We start from the raw sequence: 24,789 nt of genomic DNA, 5'->3' as shown, positions 1-24,789 counted from the left end.
ACATCTCTTTAATAATAAGAAAATAAATATACACAATCATTTTTGTAACCTATACTGTAGGGGAAATGCATATGTAAGTGCACTGATAGCCAGCAGATGGCGCCTGACAGAGCCATCTAGTGGCTATCGGCACACCAAACGTTTGAATTCCCTCTATACAGGTGAGGAGCAGCTTTAGCCTTTTTTTATTACGTATATAGGATAACCTTTTCTTATCTGTGACCCAGTATGGATGGTGTAATGGTTACTGCCTCACAGCACTGTGCAGAGTTTGTATGTTCTCCCCGTACTTGCTTGGGTTTCCTCCGGGTACTCCATTTCCTCCCACACTCCAAAAATATACTGGTTGGTTAATTTGCTTTCAACAAAATTAACCCTAGAATGTCTGTGTGTGTGTGTGTGTACATGTGGTAGGGAATATAGATTGTAAGCTCCATTGGGGCAGGGACTGATGTGAGTGTTCATATATTCTCTGAAAAGCGCTGCGGAATATGTGTGTGCTAAATAAGAAACTGGTAATTACAAATATAATATTAATATTTAGTCAATCATTTAGTGAAGAGTATCAGTTTTGCTGCCTTTGTTGCTTTTTAATGGTCTTTTGTATCATTTTCAATATATAATTTTTTTTTTTAAGTATTTTATATAAAAGTTTGTCAAATATTAGAAAAAACCCTATTCGCATTAAAAGGTCCTTTATCATCAGACAGAAACCTCATCATCCCGGATGGAGGAGGCAGCGCTGTAAGCTCCAAGCGCCGCCACTCCGCCCCGTCCCTCGACGGCACGCCGCCACTCCGCCCCGTCCCAGCATTAAGCCAGATCACACGGGGAGCTTGCAGACAGCAAATGCCTGGGTCGCTCCTGGAATGGACCCGTGTCCTAATCCCGGGGGTGAACCCAGCATTTGCAGTATGAATGGAGTATTAGAGACCTGTAAGGAACTCCGGAGGATTCGAGCAGAAATCCGCATGGATTTATTCCTTAGGGTATTCATTTTTACATCATCATAATGCAAAAACAAAACAATAAAAACCTTTAGATATTAAATTCTCCTAAAAATAATTATTGCATGCATCTTAAATTAGTGGTTATTAAATTTTTCTCAAATGGACAAAACCAGGCTGCACTGCAGGTGGGGCATTTATAACATGTGCAGAGAGCGTTAGATTTCGGTGGGTTATTTTGTTTCTGTGCAGGGTAAATACTGGCTGCTTTATTTTTACACAGTAATTTCGATTTCAGTTTGAACACACCCCACCCAGATCTAACTCTCTCTACACTTTACAAACAGACGTCGCACTCAGCAGTATGTTATGAGAAGCCTGCACAGATCAGTGTGGTCTGCGCAGTGCTTCTCTGTGTAAAAGTATAGAAATGGTTAAAAAAAGAAAACTGAAAAAAAGCACCTTCCCCCTTGCTCTAAATTCTAGAGAAAAACTTTAACCTAACACTGTTCTGAAAACTCCAGATTGTCAAATCATATCACCCTCTGAGCAGCAATTTAAATGTTCTCATGGATTTCAAAATTTGTTTAAGGTTGTTAAACTTTCCCACCACTCCCTAAAAGCACCTTAACCCATGCCTCCCCCTACCCCCCGCCTAGCCCTGTTAGTGCTTAACTCTAAACCTAACCTTCCCACCCTGTAGCCTAACCCTCATGCCCTGTATCCTTACAATCAGGTTGATAAATGTGACGGTTTTCTGCCTGCGAGTCAGGATGATGGCGTCGGTAAACCGATTCCCCCTAGGCAACACCATGATTTACTTGAGCTACCTGCCCAATCAATCCCCATGCTAACACCAATAAATCAGGAAGCCATTCCTTTTGTATGCTGCCCATTTGAACCCCTTAAATCCAAACAAACTGATCATACAAACTGCCCTCAGTCCCAGTTAGTTTGTACCAATCTGTGGTACCCTGTTTGTTCGTTATTCCAGGTCTCGGTGTATAAGATGCTTTCACATAGGCAGGCTGAAAAGAGACTGATGTAAATGTTCAACATTGCTCAATTTCGGGGGTTTAAATAAATGAAGAATTATGTATTTCCTGTCCAAACATATTTTTAAGCATGAAAATAAAATTAATTTGAGTTTGCCAGGGGAAATCTTTCCCCTAATTCATTTTCTCTAATAGATAAGTCATTTGTCTGTGGAATACAATTACCAAAAGTGTTCCTCAGGAGCCTGAGATTTTATTTTCCTTCTAATATGTTCTTCAGCAAGTATAGAAAACATGAAATGTTCAGTTCTGCGGAACACAATTTTAGTAATTGAGTCTGAGTATTTTGCAGGAAACCTGGAGAAAAATGATTCTCCTTTCCACAAAAGTCCAAGCAGCGGGTAGAGCAGTCGGAGAATAGATACAGAACAATAAAAAAGATTTTCAGAATGCGCACACATTGTATATCTTTGAGTGTTTGTATTAAGTATCTTTTCTATAGCCGGAGAGTTCTATAGATTGCAGTCTGGATCCTCTTTACTTATGTGTTTGTCCAATCTTGTATTAACCCCAATTGTACACAGAGTGGTATCCTAACAGGTACAGGTACGCCACAGATATTCTGGTTACAATACTGTGCCGGATTATCCGTTTTACCGGATTATCGGTAGAATTTTTGGCAGCCCCTCTATCTATAGCGAAACCCCACCACAGCCCAGCTACTCCCCCTGGGCACCACGACTTCCCTGGCTTCTTGTGTACCCCTGCTGTTCCCCCCTTCTGCAGTGGGACTTCACCGCCATACAACTCCCCCCAAAAAGGGGTATATAAGATTAAATGCATTTTGTGTTTATTCTAAGGTCCCATCCCCAAGATTTCTAATTATAATATGTAAATATTCCAATGAACAGAAAGACATTTCACATATGGAAGACTCTACCTGTAAGATTATACGTCATTAGGTCAAAAGTGTCTAAGTCAACAGTCAAAAGGTCAACCACTGTTGGTTAAGGTCAAAAGGACGATACCATGAAAAAGGTTAACGTAGTTAAAAAGGTTGACACAAGCAAAATGTTGACATGAGAAGGTTGACCTGGAAAAAAGTGTACATGCGTTTTGAACATTTCTGGTATCTATGTCAATATAGGTTGACCGACACCATGCTTTGGGTACCGTGCCTCGATGTGCTCGGCACAATATTATATTCTCCCAATATGCCCACTGGGATGGTAAAGCATAAGCAAGTTGTTGTTTTTTTTTGTCCATGTCGGCCTAATGAGTGTTGACCCTTGTCATGTGTTGACCTTTTGACTGTCGAGCAGTAGTGGTCTACCTTTTGAAAACATAACAAAAATGAATGTCCTTCCACGCCTATTATTCCTCATTCAAACCTTTCCCATCATAGTCCCTGCTAGTGCCTTTAAAATATTGTCCCTGTGGTCACAAAATATATTTGGTGATATAGAGAGCCAAGAGTAAGCATTGGGACCCTTTATAAACCTACTGAAGATGATGGTCTGGGGGCATTAAACTTCATATACTGCAGGACCTTTCATTTAGCTCCATGTGTGCTTCTTCACAGCCCATCTGAGATGAGGTTGTGGGTACAGATAGAAGCCCATCCACGCCAACCTCTTTTTCTATTATCTTTGGTAAACATACTGTAGATCTGCCCAGTCTAGTCTTCCTCACACCCCAACCTTTTTCTTAAATTTCTGTACCATTACGTATGACTATTACCTATATGGAATAATCCTTCATTCCCACAAGATGTGAACATGACCGCCTTTTCTCAATGGATCTGTCATGATATTCTATTTTCTCTGACCTTGCCCTCTGCACTATTTTCCGTCTTTGCGGTCATGTTTCTGTCAATAAGAAAAAATCAGAGTCTTGAGAGCTAAGTGCAGTGGAGCAATAGGTAAGATTAAACTTACACTAATAAAAGACAAAGTCCCAGATGGTTCCTTTCTTATTTACAGCGATGTTCTAGGAAATCACCAATAATAGGACTTAGTCCAAGCAATCCCCCTTTTTCCTTTTTCAGTAGATCTGATGGAGAAAGGAATATAGTGCAGACACCTCTTTGTACAGGGGGGAACAGTTTTATTCACTCATCACACTCACAATGGTACAAGGGTAAAAGGCATGTAAAAATCACCAGCCCGTGATAAACAAATAGGATGGGTCTCACCAACCACTCCATGCTCCTGAGGAAGGACGAAAGGTCCGAAATGCATTGAGCAGCTGTACCCGTGGCTGGAGAACTACAGCATCTTGTATCCATTGGATCCACTTTCCACCCTGTTGGCGATCGGCTTTAAGAACCGGCATCTTTCAGCAGCACTACCACAGGAGTGGTTGGTGAGACCCATCCTATTTGTTTATCACCGGCTGGTGATTTTTACATGCCTTTTACCCTTGTACCATTGTGAGTGTGATGAGTGAATAAAACTGTTCCCCCCTGTACAAAGAGGTGTCTGCACTATATTCCTTTCTCCATCAGATCTACTGAAAAAGGAAAAAGGGGGATTGCTTGGACTAAGTCCTATTATTGGTGATTTCCTAGAACATCGCTGTAAATAAGAAAGGAACCATCTGGGACTTTTGTCTTTTATTAGTGTAAGTTTAATCTTACCTATTGCTCCACTGCACTTAGCGCTCAAGACTCTGATTTTTTCTTGTTGTCTATATTTGTTTGAAGTCTGGTGTCACTTCATTATCATTGTCTAAGCTGCTATATTTTGCGCAATTGTACAGAATATCTTTCTATTGAATGTTTCTGTCAATAACAGCAGCAGGCAGGAAGTACTGGTAAATATTAGTGGGTCTTTAGGAGATAGTGATAAATAGAAGTGAGTCTTCAGGAGGTACTATAGTAGTGGGTCTTCAGGAGGTAGTGGTAAATAGTAGTGAGTCTTCAGGAGGTAGCTGTAAATAGTAGTGGGTCTTCAGGAGGTAGCGGTAAATAGTAGTGGGTCTTCATATGTTAATGATAAATAGTAATGGGTTCTTCAAGAGGTACAGGAGCGGTAAATAGTAGTGGGTCTTCAAGAGTTAGCTCTAAATAGTGGGTCTACAGGAGGTAACGGTAAATAGTAGTAGGTCTTCAGGAGATAGCAGTAAATAGTAGTGGATCTTCAGGAGGTAGCGGTAAATAGTAGTAGGTTTTCAGGAGGTAGTAGTAAATAGTAGTGGGTCTTCAGGAGGAAGCGGTAAATAGAAGTGGGTCTTCAAGAGGTACAGTAGTGGTAAATAGTAGTGGATCTTCATGAGTTAGCTGTAAATAGTGGATCCTCAGGAGGTAGTGGCAAATAGTAGTGGGTCTTCGTGAGGTAGCGGTATATAGAAGTGGGTCTTCAGGAGGTAGCGGCAAATAGTTGTGGGTCTTCGGGAGGTAGCGGAAAATAGTAATTGGTCTTCGGGAGGTAGCTGTAAATAGTAGTGGGTCTTCGGGAGGTAGCAGCAAATAGTAGTGGGTCTTTAGGAGGTAGCTGTAAATAGTAGTGGGTCTTCAGGTGGTAGCTGTAAATTTTAGTGGGTCTTCAGGAGTTAGTGGTAAATAGTACTAGGTCTTTGGGCGACAGTGGTAAATAGAAGTGGGTCTTCGGGAGGTAGCGGATAATAGAAGTGGGTCTTCGAAAGGTAGCGGTAAATAGAAGTGGGTCTTTGGGAGGTTGCGGTAAATAGTAGTGGGTTATTTGAGGTCCTGATCAGCTGCCATAAGAGGAATCTTGAAATTCAAACAATATTTTCATTATCTAGGATAAAGGCTGTATAGACAATCCCTACTCCCCTGTATGCCCGATATTGATGTTCTGCAAATCATTATTACCTTTTTAAAGCTGGTTGACTCTCCTCTCTGTGTGCTTAATAGCGGACAGTGCATTGATGTTTTCTTGTTAAATAAATTATTCTTGAAACCACCATTCTGCTGGAAGTTTTGCCCTACAGATGTAATATCTGTTACAATCATTACCATTGACAAAAGCAGCAGTAGGAAGATCAATAGCAATTTGCTGCCCATTTCAGAAAGGTCAGTAACATAATGTGTATTTTTCAAAGCAAAGAATCTATGTCTGTCTGTCTGTCTGTGTCTGTCTGTCTGTCTGTCGATCTATCTATCTGTCTATCTGTCGATACAGAGAAAGCTGTAATTATTGTATGGATCACCTAATAGTGTTCTAGATGTGATGCCCATGTGTAATAAATAAATATTGACTACCGTATTTCATTTTATACAGGGTTTTCTTTTTGTGAATGTATTTTAGGTAATTACATTGATCTGTACATAGGTAATAGAATGGCATTTAGAAGAGCACATCCATTGTCCTTTTTCTGTGAAAAAAAGAATAATATTTTTTGTTGTATAAAGTATGACACATAGGGCCTGATTCAGAACAGATCGATAATCAGCAGAAAAAAAGTTGTGCAAATTTGCAAATGTACAGTATCGCAGATTGCTATGCATAGGCAAGTCCCAGAATATCAAAAAGTACTGTACATCTGCGCAAGCGAGTAGGTTTGAGGCTTTCACTTATCTGCTACTGAGATAGGTTAGAAGGGAACCGGGACAAGGGATCTACAGCAAAAAGATAGACAACCATTAGGTCCACACCATTAGTTCGACAAGCAAAAAGGTCGACATGAAAAAAGGTCAACACAAGCATTAGGTCGACAGTGTCTAGGTGGACAGTCAAAAGGTCAACATGAGGTTTTTCACTGTTTTTTTTACCCGATTGTCGACATGGACACAGTTTCAAGTGCACCGCATCGCTAGCTACGCTATTTTATTCTCCCTCCATGCCCTAGTGGATGGTAGGGCATGAAATACCGTCTGTCGGCACATGTCGGCTCAAAAAAACAGTGAAAAACCCCATGCCGACCTTTTAACTGTCGACCTAACGCTTGTGTCAACCGTTTCCATGTCGACATTTTTTCATGTCGACATTTTTTCATGTCAACCTTTTTGCATGTCGCCCTTTTTGCTTTTCAAACTAATGGTGTCGACCTAATGGTTGTCTTTTTGCTGTAGATCCCTTCTCCAGATACCGTTGGAAGTGGTCATTGATGATGTCAGAGACCCTCCCCAAACATGCCTGGGAAGGCCTTTTTTCTTTTTTTTTTTTCAAACGCACCCAAAAACCGGAAGGTTTCCGCCCCTAACACCAGCTTGCTGTCATTAAACCAGCAACTACTATGCCATTGCTAAGTATCTGCATATTCGGTCGCTAATTTCGTCAGGCGATAATCGCTAATCGCTCGATTTGCAAATTCTCTTAATTATCGATCCATGCTGAATTAGGCCTATATTACCCATATTTGTCTGCAAATGTAAGAAATGCACTGTAATGTGCGTAAACCATGCTGGTTTTATACCTGTTCATTTATTTTCACCCAAACCTTACGCTGGACCAGCTCCCATCTTATTAGCTGCTTCTAGTGCAGTGAATTCATATCCAATACACCGTCCATACAGCCAGAAGAATGACCAGGACATGTTATCCATAGTTGTTTTATCTGTTCATCAAACTTGTTTTCTGATTGGCTCACGACAAATCATCTATTACATTAAAACCGAATTGACATAAAAGTTTTTTGTAAGATGAATTAACCCTTTGAGTGCCAAGGGGATTTTTCAAAATAGGGGCCAGATGCACTAAGCTTCAAAAGTGTTAAAATGGAGAGTGATAAACAGCCAGCCAATCAGCTCCTACCTGCCATGTCACAGACTGTGTTTGAAAAATGTCAGACAGGAGCTGATTGGCTGGCTGTTTATCACTCCATTTTATCACTTTTGAAGCTTAGAGAATCTGGCCCAAAGTGTGAAAATTACCCTTTTAGCATGAAAGTTGCTGTGAGAGATCCTGGAAATATTGATTAAAAATGCCAGCGCCGCTAACAACAATTGTTCTTTTTTTGGGTAATGTCAGACCCCTTTATAAATTTAGGTACTTGTGTATTATCACGGCGCCCACGATATTAAGTCATACGATATATAATCGCATGCCATACACTCGATGCACAGCGATAAGATTTTAAATTGTATAAGCCCCCTATACGATGTTTAATTGTATAAGCACTCTAATGGGGGCTTATAATGTTAATTGGGTACTCTTTACCTAGAAGGGCGCCCGTCGTGGTGATCGCGGGTACATTTATGTCTGGCCGCGACGCGACCGACGCGATGCCCGCGATTTCCCATTGAAACCCATGTTAAACATGGAAATCCCGTCGGTCGCGTCGCGGCCGGCCATAAATGTACCCGCGATGCCCGCGACGCGATGCACCCGATTTCCCATAGGAATCAATGTTAAATGGCCCGACCGACGCGATTTTACTGTTAAATGCCTCAATGGACCCGATGTGGGCATAGGAAACAATGTTAAATGGGCCACAGAGGCCAAATAGGCAACCTTGACTGGGAAATGGCCCCCCCAATTGTTACCGCCACCCCACGATCAACGTCAACCCGAAGCGTGGCGAGCGGCGGCGGTACGCGTCCTCCGACCTTTTCATGCCCTACTATCCACGTCGGCGTGGAGTTGAGAATAGAATAGTGTGGCGAGCGCAGCGAGCCACCGAGCCCGAAGCGTGGCGAGCGCAGCGGATACCTTCACAGGTAAACGCGTCCCCTCGCGGGCTTCACAGGTGTCCGTGGCCACGCGGACACCTGTGAAGTCCGCGAAGGGACGCGTTTACCTGTGAAGGTATCCGCGTCCCCTCGCGGGGCTCGCTGCGCTCGCCACGCTTCGGGCTTGGTGGCTCGCTGCGCTCGCCACACTATTCTATTCTCAACTCCACGCCGACGTGGATAGTAGGGCATGAAAAGGTCGGAGGACGCGTACCGCTGCGCTCGCCACGCTTCGGGTTGGCGTGGATCGTGGGGTGGCGTTAAAAATTTGGGGGGACATTTAAGGGTTAATTGTGCCTATTTGGGCTCTGTAGCCCATTTAACATTGATTCCTATGGCCAAATCGCGGGCATTGAGGCATTTTACATGAAAATCGCGGTCAATCAGCCTTTTTAACATTGTTCCCTATGGGAAAATCGCGGTCATCGCGGGCAGCAGATTTTTATGTACCCGCGATGACCGCGATTTTTTACCCCCGACGCCCGCGATTCCAATCGCTGGCGCCCTTCTAGGTAAAGAGTACCGTAAATTGCACCCCCACGCCACCCCCCCAGTGTGAACGTGAACCCGTAGCGTGGCGAGCGGCGGCGGTACGCGTCCTCCGACCTTTTCATACCCCCACTATCCACGTTGGAGTGGAGTTGATTTTATATAGTGTGGCGAGCGCAGCGAGCCACCGAGCCCGAAGCGTTGCGAGGGCACGCGTATTACTTTACATGTATACCGCGTCCCCTCGCGGGCTCGCTGATCTTGCCACGCTTCGGATTGGCGTTGATAGTTGGGGTGGCGTGGGGGTGCTTTTAACATAATAAGCACCCATCACGTTTAATTATGTTATAGGGGGCACTTTTAACATTGAAAAACCCATTAGGGTGCTTATACAATTTTAAATCGCATACCATTGTATATGCGATACAATGGCATACAATGCGATTGTATACAATTTAAAATTGTATAACATTGCATGCCATCGTGTAACATCGCATCGCATACCATCGCATGCCTTATGGTCTGCGATGCGATGGGCGCCGTGCTAGTACACAAGTACCTACATTTATATTTTGCATGTGTTCTTTTTAGAGTAGTAGTAGTAGTAGTAGTAGTAGTAGTAGTAGTAGTAGTACGTTTATTTATAAGGTGCCACAAAGTGTCCGCAAGGTAACGTACAGGGTGTGTTGATAAAATACAGTATAAATAGGGGTATAGCTGGTAGAACTAAAATCAGCATCAGTTCAGAAGTAGGTGTCGAAATTGTCGAGGAGACTGAAGATGAAGTAGAGGAAGGGAAGAACAGGACAGGAGCACAGGGGAGGTAAAGAGGTAGGGTGAGTACGTGAGGCAGGAGGACCCTACTCATAAGAGTTAACATACTAAAAGAAGGTGGGTGGACGAACGAACGAAAAACAATAGGATAAGTAGGAACGGAGGCAGGATAGGAGGATCAAAAGAGGTTAGGAGGAGGGATAGGCTAGTCGAAAAAAGTGGGTTTTGAGGGAGCGCTTGAAGGAGGTAAGGGAATCAGAAAGCCTGATGTGTGGCGGGAGGTTGTTCCAGTGCAGGGGGAAAGCGCGAGAGAATTCTTGGACACGGGAGTGGGAGGAGGTGATAAGGTGAGAGGTCAGTCGGCGGTCAGCGATGGAGCTAAGAGGACGGGAGGGAGTGTGGATAGAGATCAGTGAAGAGAGGTAAGGAGCGGTGGAGAAGGAGAGAGCCTTGTAGGTGGTGGTGAGGAGTTTAAAGAGAACTCAGAAAGGAATGGGGAGCCAGTGAAGAGATAGACAGAGGGGGGAGGCGGAGGTAGAGCGGCGGGAGAGGAAGATGAGCCTACGATTTGAACCTTATGGTAAAGACATTTGTGTAATCCATGATTTCAGTCAGGGTGGCCGTCAGAAATTGTGGGGCCCAGGACTTTAGATTAGTCTCGCTAGTGATATTCTCCATCATCCTGCAAGTACAGACAACAGAGACGCTATTGAACCACTGGAGTGCGCATCACTTAAGACATAGTGTGTATACATTAAACGATATGCACGGACATTTTGTTAATGTTTCGTCCAATGTTTCCACACCTTAAGAGGAATAATTTAATTCCTCAAATAAAATATAAAAAATGGAGAGTAACTACTGCCAACAAGTAATTGATTACTTAACTGTTACTGTACAACATATTGAGGTGCAATTAAATAAATAAATACAGTATAGGTGGAGGCTCATAAATACAGAATATTCCGAAATATAGAATGTTTTTGAGCAAAACTGAGATAGTGGCATATTTGCCTTTTGATGGCTCTGTGTACACAATATAAAAAAAAAACCCTTTGGAGTATTTTCAATGGCTTTGGTGAGCAGTGCCAATTGCTCGCCGTCACAGCTCACGGGTCAGTATTCAACTGAACCCCCTGCACTCGCCGTTTCCACCTTGCTGGGAAAACCCTAGGTGGAAACAACGAGTACGCTCATTAAAACGGCGTGGGAACATAAAATAGGGTGATAGGGTTAGACGGTGAGGATGGCTTGTTTTTGGCGATCCTCGCTGAAATCAAGCCACCCTCACCACAGAAACTCCCTCGCCGTCCGCATTGAATACCGCCCTTTGAGTGAATTTGTCAAAATAGTCATGAAAATTGGCAAGCAAAATATTTTATCCATCATAATGACCTGTAATGTTTAACTTTTTTTTTTTTTTTTTTTTTTTAAATAAATTTTATTAATGAGATGCCATGGATACATAAAGAAATAGTTAGACAAATAGATATGATAAAGAATATGGTCCAAATATGTACAAATTAATGCAAAAAATTAGGAACGTGCGCAGAGGTTCCCTGGACCAAATACAATACAATCAAGAAAATATAGAGGCATCTCTTTTGTTTTTAAAGGTGATAATATACTTAAAGGCAATATAGATATAATGCATATAAACAAGGATAAATAATAATATATGTACATATATATACTCACACACACACATACATGCATACATACATATAGCCTACACATATATACATATATTAACATTTTTATTAGTCACAGAAGCCTTAAAGATAAAGTTTTTAAGAGAACTAATAGAGAAGAGAAAAAGAAAAAAGGAAAGAAGAGAAAAAAAAAAAAAAAAAAAGGGAAGGAGGAGGTTAAAAAAAGAAAGGAGGTCAAGGAAGGGGAAGGTGAAGAAAAAAGGAGGGGAAGGAGGGACCTGGAAAGGAGGGGGGGTCCTACCCGACTGGTCAAGTTCAAACTTTTAGGAGATAAGTTACTATGTTTTTAGTGGAAGGCTGGTGGTACATTGAAATACGTGGTCCAGGGTTCCCAGACCCTAATAAATTTAGCGGAAGAGCAATTTAAGATACTAGTGATGTACTCCATTGAATGAATATGCCAGATCTTGGCAGTCACCTCGGCTAAAGACGGAACAGTTTGAGATCTCCATAGACTCGCTATACAGGTTCTAGCCGCCAGAACCATATGAGTGAACAATTTATTCTTCGAGCGAGTTGTGTCTGGGATATTCATTGAAAGGAGAAAATAGCCAGCTTCAAATGGAATTTGCAAAGATAGAATCGAATTAGCTAAGGCAGTCAGCTTCTGCCAAAAAGGGATTAAAACTGGGCATTCCCACCAGATATGCAGAAAATTTCCATCCGCCTTTTTACATCTCCAGCATAGGGGGGATATAACTGCGTTCATTTTATTAAGCCTTACTGGAACATAATACCATCTATAAAGAAGTTTATATGCGTTTTCTTTCAGTTTAACACATATCGAGCTAGAGGCAACATTAGAGTAAATTTCAGACCAATCGTCATCATGCAGCATTTTTCCTAGGTCAGATTCCCATGCATTCATATATGAATCTCTAGTATCAGAAGTCTCAGGTAATAAAGAAGGATATAAATTTGAAATTAGGCCTTTTGTCGGTGTCTTGCGAAAAACTAAGTTTTCTATAGAGGTGAGTGGTCTAGCAGTCACTTGTGCAATTACTGAGGAATGAAAATGCCTGATTTGGAGATATTGAAAGAAGTATTTATGCGGAATAGGGTATGTAGATTGGATGTCTGCAAATGTGGGGAAGGATGAAGTTTGAGAGATGTCATTAATAAACCTTATCCCATTTTTCCACCAGCTTCTAAATGCCTTAGGGGAGCAACCTTGTCGAAAGTAAGGATTATCAAATAGAGGGATCAGTGGACTAGGATAGGGTGCTACTTTGAATCGCTTATTGGCAGTGTCCCAGATATCTAGAGAATGTGATATTACCGGATGGGTCTTTGTAATTTTTGGACGGGCCGATCTGGGTAACCATAAAAGAGAATATATCGAATGGAGTTTGAGACTTTGAGATTCAATATCTACCCAAACCCTCTCAGAATTAGGTCTATTCCAAAGGACACATTGGGCCAATCCAGCTGCTAAGTAATACGAATTTAAATTTGGGACCCCGAGACCACCATCGGAAGAACGTCTCTGTATAATCAAACGACTCACTCTTGGCTTTAATTCCGTGATAGACCCTTGTTTAGATAAAAAAGCCGCACGCCCACTCAAACACTCCCTGGAAGTACTGCGTACATCACGTAATCTTAGCGCAGGTTTGGCCAAACTATCGGTCCTAGACTCTTGGCGTCTCAAAAATTCCACGGCCAATGATTATACTCATTTTTCCGGACCACATCAATCGTACTCAAGAATAGACATGATATTTGTTTCTCGTTCAATTGCCTCTTCGGTTTCGGCGGCTGGTATTACTCCATTCTCATGGACGGACCACGCAGGCCCCTATATTCTGTTAGACTCTCTCTCATTCCAACATAAATCTCGTTCCTGGCGACTAGATGACAACTTATTACTAGACCCCTCTATTTTGGAGGATATCAAATCTGCGATTTCTGAATATTTTAATCTTAACCTTACTGACGAAATTACTAAAGGGGTAATCTGGGAAGCTCATAAAGCTACAATTAGAGGTAATCTGATTAGTAAAGCATCTTTCCGGAGAAAACAGGCTCAGAGAGAAATCTTACAGTTAGAACATGACATCTCTTTGCTTCTTGACCAACATAAGCGGAATCCTACGACAGAGTTACTTACTCAGATTAACTCCCTTAAAGGGAGACTAAATACAATTTTATCCCGTAGATCAACCAATCTTCTGAAAAAATTACAACAAAAATACTATTATAAGGCAGATAAAGCGGACTCAGTTTTGGCAAGTAAACTTAGACATAAGAAAATGTCCAGCTTGATATCGAGGGTTAAGAGCCATAGTTCGGGAATAATCACCTATGACCCAAAACAAATAGTAGCAGAATTCCATGATTTCTATAAGAATTTATATAATTTGAATAATTCCAGTACTCAAAACAATTCTATTGATCCCCTGTCCCTATCTGCCTTCCACTCTAGTGGCCTTTTTCCAATCCTTGACGACCGGAGATTGGCAGAACTGAATGCAGAAATATCAGAGGAGGAAATTCACTCAGTAATTGGAGGTCTAAAAACTTCCTCTACCCCAGGCCCGGATGGATTTACCCCTCTATATTATAAAAAATTTGCCTCAGTTCTGACTCCCTTTTTAAAAAGTTTTTTTAATGGTCTCCTTGATGGTGATTCTTTTGACTCATTAACCTCTTTGGCCAACATAGTGGTGATCGCCAAACTAGACAAGGATCCCCTCCTGGTCTCAAGCTATAGGCCCATTTCTTTGCTCAATGTTGACATCAAGATATTTGCAAAGGTGTTAGCCAACAGGCTGGGCCCACTGCTCCCGGACCTGGTACACCCCGACCAGGTGGGCTTTATATCTGGCCGACAAGCATTTGATAACACGCGCCGTACAATTGACTTGATTCATAGTATTCATGAACAAAAGATTCCAGCTCTGGTGTTAAGCTTAGACGCTGAGAAGGCCTTTGACCGGATTCATTGGCCCTTCATGTTTCACATACTACAAAAGATAGGCATCTCTGGTAGATTTTTTCAAGGAATATCATCCCTTTATGACAAACCACGTGCATCAGTGTTGGCTAATAGAATGGCCTCTTCCCCGTTTTTAATTACTAATGGGACGCGACAGGGATGCCCACTGTCCCCTCTCATTTTCGCACTAACTATTGAGCCTCTTGCAGCACGCATTAGAACCAATCCAAATATAAAAGGAATTAAAATAGGTGACGCAGAGCATAAAATAGCCCTTTATGCTGATGACGTACTGCTCACAATTACTGACCCAGCTAATTCCCTCCCTCACCTTTTCCGTGAGATATCAGAATTCGGAACGTTATCAGGTTATAAAATTAACTCATTAAAAACTGAGGCCCTAGATCTCTATGTTCCGCAGCACATTAAAGATACATTGGCGTCGGCCTACGACTTCCGCTGGAATAGAACCCAACTCACCTATTTGGGTGTCGCCATTACTAAAAATTACAGACATCTTTATCAAGCTAATTACCCAAGATTAATTGCACGTTTGCAAAAAGACCTTGCTGACTGGGGAGGATATCATATATCCTGGATTGGTAGAATTAATGCTATCAAAATGAATATATTACCACGTCTACTTTATTATTTTCAAACCCTGCCGATACGTATTCCCCCTTGTATTTTTAAATTCCTTCAAAAAAAATTATGGACTTTATTTGGTCAATGTTTAACTTTTTTAACCTTTTTTTTTTACCCTTTAACAATATGAGCGATGCTACAATTTCTCTCACAGAGATGTTGGCACTCAAAGGGTAAAATGCACAAAACTATTAAAAAATATAACTTGTATATGAAACAAATGCTTTCTTTGGTTAGACTTGGGTCCCCATGATCTATCGTTTGGAATGCAAATATTCCGATATACAGAAAAATCCAAAATACTTCTAGTCTATTTTTGCATATGGGAGACTCTGGTGTGGTTCAATAGATCTACAGAAAAGAGATAATACCTTCAATAAATTTACCCCAAATGGACGACATGTTTTATTTATTTTATTATTATTATTTGTGTCATTTATTATGTTTCAGCATATATGATCCAAATTAGTGGGAACGTGGACACTCACGGGCTCACTTCGCTTGCGATACTTCAGGCAAACCTCTGTCCCTATTTTGACCCTGGCAACTTTTTTGCATGTTAACCTTTTGACTGCCTATCTTTGATACTAGTAGACTTCTCGCCTATTACTAGCCTATACTGAAACATTATGAACAATACTACAGCAGTATCGTTAGTTATTTATTTGTATTTTGAACAAAACTTTATTGTTTTCTGAACAGAGAACACACACACACACACTGCTGTGCTGCTTCTACTTTTTCTTTTCCTCCTTATCTACAGAACATTTTTTTATTGGCTTTCTTCTCCTGCCTTTTAGAGTTTATTTTCTGCACAGTAATGATCAGGCGCATATGTTCAGAAACTCATAAGACAGTTCTGGACTAGTGCCTGGGAAATGAGGAATGATGAGTCATAGACGCTCGTGAATGATATTTCTATATTATTAAAAGTTTTTAGTCAAAATCTGGATTTAATACTTTTCTACTGGATCCGAATGCACAAAAAGTTGTCTCCTACTCCACCATCCTTATATTTTATTTATTTATTAGCAGTTTCTTATATAGCGCATACATATTCTGAAGCGCTGTACAGAGTATAGTTAAACATACACATCAGTCCCTGCCCCAGTGGATCTTACAATCATATTCCCTACCACATGTACACACACACACACAGACTTTCTAGATTAAATTTTTGTTGGAAACCAATTGACCTACCAGTATATTTTGGATATTGGGAGGAAACCGGAGTACCCGGAGGAAACCCACGCAAACACGGGGAGAATATACAAACTCCGCACAGTTAGAGCCATGGTGGGTATTGAACCCATGACCTTAGCGCTGTGAGGCAGTAATGCTAACCATTACACCATCCGTGAAGCTTCTGATGCATATAGACAATCCATTAAATAAGAATTTGCCTTGAGAAACCACGCTTTGTATTTTGATCTCATTCTATTTTTTATTTGATTTTTTTTTTTACAGATAAACGTATTGTTGTATATGCACATTATTTGTCATTGTTTTAAACTGTTAATGATCTCACTGACTTTTTGTTTTATCCAGGTCAGCTCACCTGGTTTGGTTATGAAAGTCCTCGAAGTTTTTGGGATTACATACGGGTTGCATGTACCAAAGTGTCCCACAGTTGTATCTGTAGTATCGAAAATATGGAAAATGTCGGCTCTTCCCGAGCAAAGGTAGGAATTGTTTTAAATCAATTTTTATGTATAAGAATAAAGAGAGGTCTTGATATCCTCAACTACAGAGTTTACCAAACTCCACCATCACAGTCCAGGTGTGATTCATAACCATGCTTGAGCACAGGTGACAGTCAATTTGATTTAACCATCTGGACTCCAGCATGGATATCGTTAAAACCTAGACTGTCATTTGTCTCTGTTCCCATACTACGGATGACATGTGAACACAATTTACCTTATTCAATAGTTGTTTCTGGATTTCTCACTAATACCCCTTTAATACATACTGTAACAGCAAATTACCGGGTAAAGTATTTCTACCCGGTAATTTGTGTAGTGTGAAAGGGTCACTAACCCTGCTTTTTATCAGGGTCGTCGACCTGGGATTTGTGAGCCGGGTAGATCCTTTCACACTACACAAATTACCCGTGTTTTCAGCAAATTACCAGGTTGACAGTTTTTAACCCGATAATTTGCTGCTATGTACGAAAGGGGGTCAGACTGCACTCGGCAAAATGACCCAGCACTCAAAATGGCAGGTACAGTAATTGCCGAGTCGCATGTCTGAAAGGGGGGGTATAAGAAACTTAGCAGTACCATTAACAAAATACTGATACTCTAGGGAACCACTGCCGTACAACACTGTTTTTCCTTACTAGTCTACTCCCTTTAGAACTTTAGGTTAAGCACCATAAATTACCTCCAATGCCGCTTTCATCTGCTGCCCAAATTGTAGGCGTTTGAGCTATACCATAGGAATCCCGCAGGATATTCAGGGCCTAGGTGCAACATGTAACGCCCAGAGAAGGAGGAAAAGGATGAAGGGCACATAGTCTGTAGAGTATGTGATATTAATAATGTGGATGGTATAAGAGGGTAAAGAGAACAACCTGTTCTAAGCAGAGCCTCTGGGTAAACCTATGAACACCTAGGGAAAACTAGCTACGGGGGGCATGGTCCCACCAGAATCCAGAGGGCACAGTAGGGGTGCCTTTACAACTAACTACGTCTCTGAAAATATCATATATATATATTTTAAACACCAATATATATAATATATAAGCTTCAGTAGTTAACACAGATTTCTACAATGTTCATTTTCAGAGAAAAGGCTTCTTTTACAGTGTAGATCAGTGGTTCTTGAACTGTGTGCCTGGGCACCATGGGGTGCTGCAAGACTCTTGCAGGGGTTCCTCTGGTTGGTGGTCCAGGACCAAATCAAATTTTCAGTTAGAAAAAACTGTGCTATTTGCTGCCTTTCATAAAACATTTGGGGAACAAGAGGCACAACTGTATACCACCACATAAACCTAAGGGTGACAGGTAGGCACAATTGACTTCATTTGTGGGGCCCTATTCAATGCTGTCTTCCCCGACAGCATTGAACAGGGGTTTTGCGCAGAACGAGCCCGACAGCACAAGCTGCCGAGAAAAGCCGGAAATAGGCGAGCTCCTGGCCGGAGCTCGTCTATTTTCTTCATCAAGTCGCGGCCACGCCCCCTTCTCGCCGCTCGGCGGCCGGGACATTGAATCCCGACTGCCGAGCTCCAGGCGAGCAAAACGAGAATGGGACAGGGGTATGGCTGTCGAGCTGGCTCGACAGCCGTTCCCCTGACATTGAATACCCCCCTTAATGTCTCATATTCTATCCAGAAAACAGTTACTGGATCAGCCGCTGGACTCCCGTCATTAATTACAAACTTTTCAAAATGTGCAACAACCTCTGTCCATAGAATCATGTCTGTGCATACAATCATGAGGTTTCATTATGTGCGTTTTCCCGAGAGCAGAAATATTCTCTTCCTTAGGTACAACAGGGTGCCCATGAGCTAAATCCAAAGACATGTGATGTATTAGATTGCTGTTACGCTGGCCGTACACTAGACAACTTCTCCGAGTGGAAAAGCCGCTCGCGATACCCCCTTGAGCCGTCTGGAAACCTCCAGGGAGGTCAGGACCTCATACCATTCACCATTGCGGTCCTTTTTACATACGATGTATGGCGCGCAATCTTAGCCAAGCCTGCCTGACTTGGGTGCAGTGAGATGAATTCTACATGCAGCACATACAATCCAGTAGCCCCAATGCGAAGCGATGCACGCGGAACCGCGAATTGCAATGGTCCTTATGTCACATACATGCGATTTGGATGCTTTTTATGTGATTTATCACTCCAATCAAATTAAAAGTGGCCAAATCACATGCAAATCCCCAGGGGCATAACTAGAACTGTGTGGACCCCATAGCAAACTTTTGTAAGGGCCCCGCCACCACCAGCACCATTATCAAGAAAGAAAGAGAGGGAGTCAGGATGAGAGACAGGGATTGAAAGATGGTTTCATGAACAGAAAGGGAGAGACAGTGAGGCTGGGTATCATCAAGAGAGGGGAGAGACGGAGTGAGAGATGGTGTTAGGGAGAGACGGAGTGAGAGAGAGTAGGTTTCAGGTAAAGAGAATGAGAGAGTGAGCGTAAGGAAAGAGAGCGAGATGGGAAGTGTGGGAAGAGAGGAAGGGAGGAGAGCGAGGAGAAAGAGAGAAACTAGGGCAAAGAGAGATATAAAGAGAGGGGAGTTGGAGGGGGAGTAAGAGAAAGTTGAGAGAAAGAGAAAGGCAGGGTAAAGAGAAATTTAAGGAGAGACAGCAGGGGAGAGAGAGCAGGGGAGAAAAAAGGAGAGAGAAAAGGGAATGGGGAGAGCAAAAAAGAGTAAAGAGACAGTGGGGGAGTAAAAGGAGAGAGAGTGGGGGAGAGTTAGAGGGAGTAAAGGGTAAGGTGTGCTGAGTGTCCTGTGAGGAGGGAGTGAGGAAGAGGGTAAAGAGAGGGGGGACCCTATGCAGAGGCGGTAGGGGGGAGGCAGAGATGATGGAGAGTAAGGGCTTGAAAGGGTTGTGACAGCAATCAATTCCGGGTCTCACCATTCGCTGGCTTCACTGGCACTTCTCTTAAACATCCATAGCCCCGGCTCTGTCATGGGCCATCTCTTGCAGGGCACGCAGGCAGCTGCCACTGTGCCCCGGCTCTCCTTTGAAGCAAGCGGCTCCTGTGCGCTGGTTGTCTGTGTGCAGGGGCTCCTGCAAGCGTTCAGGGAGCCGCTGATCTCCCGTACGCTTGGTCCTGCCGCTGAAGGGACAGCAGCACAGCCTTTGCCTGCGCTGCAGTATATCGGAATAAAATCAGAAGGGTGCAGGGGATAGCATGCAGGACCTTTGTCCCCCCCCCGCCCCCAAAGCCCGGGCCCCATAGCAGCTGCATCCCCTGCACCCTCTGTAGTTACGCCACTGCATATCACCCTAATGTATGGGCACCTTTACAGCGACCTATCTGGTGTACTTATAACCCAAATGTCCTAGCCCTATTGGAATACATAAGCTCTCACCATTCCTCTAGTTCAGGGGTCCCCAAACTATTTTGCTCTGGGACCCCATCTGTCTGCAGCCAGCAGACAGCACATACTGTACATGGCAGCATCGTGGTGGCACAGAGTGATGGGAGGAGTCTAAAATAACAGAGAACTCAACAGATATATCAGACTCCTCGAATCACTGACTGAGATTAGAGAAGTCATCAGCCTGCTGGTCAGCAACATGGAGTCGCCTCCCCATACTGAGAAGGTTGGGACCCACTTTCGGGTCAGGACCCACAGTTTGAGAACCGCTGATCTAGTTCTTTGTATCACTTCCTGGCTGAAGCGTTATATGAAACTTTACAGCCTGGGCAGCTCCGGCAGACAAGTAACGATAGCGATCACATAATTTATGCAGATTCACCGTTCTTGGTTCGTTTTGCTCTGTGTAAAAGACCCTAAGTAATTTATAGTTAGCTAGTCCATTGCCTCTGTGATACAATCCTTCACTCTATTATGTTCATTATATTTAATTGTGTATTGTTATGTTTCAGGGCAGGGCCTGGATTCGAGTTGCACTCATGGAAAAACGCTTGTCTGAATATATTACAGCGGCACTGAGAGATTATAAAACAACAAGGTTGGATAGATTTTTTTTCTAAGTCATGATAATGAATGCTTTGTGCTAACTGCATCAATGGGATACATTGCACTTGTGCAAACTGTTACTGTGATCATGGAGAGATTATATTGCTGAAGTGTGATAGCTGGGGGCATTTCTCATGCTGGAACATCAGCTGGAACCGTCAGCGATTTTTCATGTTCATCTCTTCTAGACAATCAGTATAGTGACAACTGCTCGTGTTTACACATACAAATGTACACACGGGGGAATATTCACTAAGATGTTGCTATGGGCAACCAATCAGAATCTACTTATTTATTGAGCACCTTCTAGAACAGGGCTGGGCAACACCGGCCCTCCAGATGTTAGTGAACTACCCATCCCAGGATGCTTTGCATTAGTTTTGCTATGTGGCCATGCTGAAACTGATGCAAGGCATGCTGGGATGTGTAGTTCATCAACATCTGGAGGGCCGGTGTTGCCCAGCCCTTTTCTAAAAGATGATAGAGAGTATCTGATTGGTTGCCCCATAGCAACATCCTATGTGAAATAAAACTCTCATCTTAGTAAATTTCCCCCAAGTTCTTTATGCATAGTTGACAATTTAATGGGGGCAGCCACGTTGCACAGCGGTGGATGATGTATGGTGGGCGTGGCTTAGTATAGGGAATGGAGAGGCGGCACAGCAGGGCAGAAGAGGCTTTGGGTGGGGACATGGCTGAGTTTCACGTCATCATAGCTACACCCCCCCTACCCCCCCCCCACACACACACACACACACACACACACACACACACACACACACACACAGACACTGTAAACACAGATAATACCAACATTGTACAGTGGGGGTTGGGGCTACGATGATGTGACATATTGTGAACCACTTCCTCGGCCACCCTTTACTCGGTAAGTGGGCTGCAAGGTGGCTGGTGTAGCAGGGTATGTGGGCGGCTGCAGGAGACTTTCCCACTTTCCCAGGGATCAGTTGTGCCACCAGATTTTCGGGAGCCTCCCGATGGTCCTTTACATTGAGCTGATTATTGAAATGAGTTGACGTATATGAAAAAAATATAAATATGGACTTGATTTGATTAGTTTTACTTTTATAAAAACTATAAATTAAAATATAAAATCTGATGTATTGTTGTTCTAGGTAGGTTACAGTGTAGTTACTGTAGCTGCTTTCCTGAATCTCACACAAATATGCACAGGCCTTTGTAGAGGAGACCTAAACCTATGTAGATGGAGAATTGAGCTACTGTAAGCACTAAGCAATGGAATTGTTTTGATCCCTGACACATTGGTGTGATCAAGGACGTAACTATCACAGGTGCAAGGGGTGCAGCAGCTATGGGGCCCAGAGATGAAGGGGGCCCATGTTTACTGTCTAAGTAATATGTTTTACTTACATTTATCACCATCAGTTGCTAAATAGGGGGCCCTTAAAACTTTTTTGCTATGGGCCTACGGATATGTAGTTACGCCCCTGGGTGTGATTAAAGGATGCGAGAGCACTATTGTGGGGTCACTTGTCCCATCTGCCGACACCGAGAATAAACCAATCCTAAGCTGGACATCTACAGACCGATTGTCAGATCTGACTGGTCAGAACAAAAACCTGGTAATGGATGAGAGAAAATGACAGTTGACCATTTGCTTTGAAATGCTGGAAAACTGACAAACTGTCATTCAGATATTACCAGGATTTTGTTCCAACCAGCCAGATCTGACAATCAATCTGTAGATGTATGGCCAACTTAACACCAGTACAGTAATGTGTCTGAGAGCCAGGGCCGGCTCCACCACTAGGCAAATCTAGGCATTTGTCTAGGGCGCCGGCCACTGGAGGGTGTAACTGTGCTGCGGCTGTGTATATAAAGCTTGCGGCGGCAGCGGGGGGTCCCTGCAGTCAAGAAATAAGGAGCGCTATCCGCCTGGCTACGTGGAAGCGCTTCTGTTGTGGAAACACTGGCCGCACGCTGATTGGCTGAGATTTAGTGCGGCCAGTGTTTTCACAACAGAAGCGCTTCCGCGTAGCCAGGCGGATAGCGCTCGTTATTTCTTGACTGCAGGGACCCCCCGCTGCCGACGCAGGCTTGGTTTATATACACAGCCGCAGGACAGGTACACCCCCCCCCCCCCCCCGGCACCGGAGCGCCCCCACTTCGACTCGCCTGGGGCGCTCCGGCCCTGCTGAGAGCCCTATACATGTCTGACCTGTCCTGTCTGCTGACACCATGAATTACAGAACATACTGTACTGTAAGCATATTTGCTCTTAGGAATATTAATGTGTCTAGTAAGTGCCATTAATTATTTTCTGCTATTTATCTGTGTCATGTTCTGAACCAGGACAAGACCATCCTTAATGTCACACTACAAGCACACTGGAATATATATCACTTTAAATTGTTGCTTATATATATTAATTATATGGATGTGGATGCTACCACATGCATGCTAATGACCATTGAGATTTTGGTTAATGGCTCTATACAAACCAGAAACCTCTCTAAAATCATTGCTCTTTATTAATTCAATTTAAAATGATATTTACATAACCTTGACAAATCATTACAGTGAAATGCACCTGGGTGAATCTGCTGTTCAGTGATGCCCGCAAGTTAATTTAATGAACTGCTTTGCTACACTTAGTATTTCCCTTATTTACATGATATGGGGCTATTCAAGCATCGATATAAGTGGGGGAGGTTGTTAAATGTGCATGTGGATTGATGTAGAGGCTCCTTAGGATAATGTTGACATCTATACAGCGGCATACTACCCGGAGACATTTGAGGCTGTGGCCACTGGGCTCCAGCTGTCAAAGAGATCATCTACCAATCAATCCGCTCCTGTCATTTTTCAAACACAGCTTGTAACATGTAAAGCAGAAGCTGTCTGGCTGGTACTTTATGTGTTACAATGTTATCTGTCCTTGAGCTGTATTTAAAAAAGCCCTTAAGGCCCTATTTATTATCATTTACACTGGGACGGCAGCACATGTTCAAACCGGAGCCGTTGGGGGGGTCACCACCTTGTATTTTGCCTCAGGACGCTTGATAGGAACTCACGCCGCTGCAACTATACCACCACCATGCTGTTCTTTCGGATTCAGTATTGAATCCCGGCGGTCGGGATCCTGGCGTTCAGAATCCCGACGCCGGAATCCCGACAGCCGAAATGCCGACAAGGGGGGGGGACGTGGCTGCGCTCGCCACGCAACGGGCTCGCTGCGCTCGCCACGCAACGGGCTCAGTGCCTCGCTACGCTCGGCACACTAATTTATTCTCCCTCCAGGGGTGTCGTGGACACCCACGGAGGGAGAAAGTGTCGGCATTTCGGCGGTCGGGATTCCGGCGTCGGGATTCTGAACGCCGGGATCCCGACCGCCGGGATTGTAACTGCATCCCGTTCTTTCGATATTGCAAGAGTGTGTGCGCACCTTTGGTCATGTTCTATGGGGCAGTGCGGATGGTGTAATGGTTAGCATTACTACCTCACAGCATTGAGGTCATGTATATTCTCTCCGCACTTGCGTGGGTTTCCAACGGGTACTCCGGTTTCCTCCCACAATCCAAAAATATACTGGTAGGCTAATTGACTCCCAACAAATTAACCCTAGAATGTCTGTATGTGTGTGTACATGTGTAAAGAATATAGATTGTAAGCTACACTGGGGCAGGGACTGATGTGAATGATGTATATGCTCTATAAAGCGCTGCGTAATATGTGGCGTTATACAAGAAACTGTTAATAATAATAATAATAATAATAATAATCGGAACTGGTCTAATCGAAGGATGGCATCTTATGTGGGGTTTAATATTTATCCGATTCTATGGTGCCATATCAGTCAAACATAGCAAATATATAACCCTATGTCACACAGAACTAAATAAGCAACTTTTAAGGGAAGATTTACCCTTTTTAAAATATGGATATTTAAGACAATATTACAGAATATTATAAAAATATATGGGAATCTGTTTTCCCCCCTT

The 24,789-nt window shown here is 43.0% G+C and overlaps 1 protein-coding gene across 3 annotated transcripts in view; it reads left to right on the top strand.

Annotated features, from left to right (window-relative positions):
* Positions 1-24,789, top strand: part of RUNDC3B (RUN domain containing 3B) — a 209,372-nt gene that overhangs the window by 76,004 nt on the left and 108,579 nt on the right. For all 3 annotated transcript variants that reach the window (XM_083189371.1, XM_083189373.1, XM_083189372.1), the window contains exons 3-4: positions 16,683-16,816; positions 20,716-20,801. In XM_083189371.1, the coding sequence (XP_083045497.1) occupies positions 16,683-16,816; positions 20,716-20,801 (220 nt within the window). The remainder of the gene's footprint in view (positions 1-16,682; positions 16,817-20,715; positions 20,802-24,789) is intronic.

The sequence above is a fragment of the Crinia signifera genome, chromosome 5, assembly GCF_055691185.1.
Source record: "Crinia signifera chromosome 5, ASM5569118v1, whole genome shotgun sequence".
Classification (NCBI taxonomy): Eukaryota; Metazoa; Chordata; class Amphibia; order Anura; family Myobatrachidae; genus Crinia; species Crinia signifera.
The sequence above is the reverse complement of the archived record's forward strand: the minus strand, read 5'-3'. Positions and strand labels throughout refer to the sequence as shown.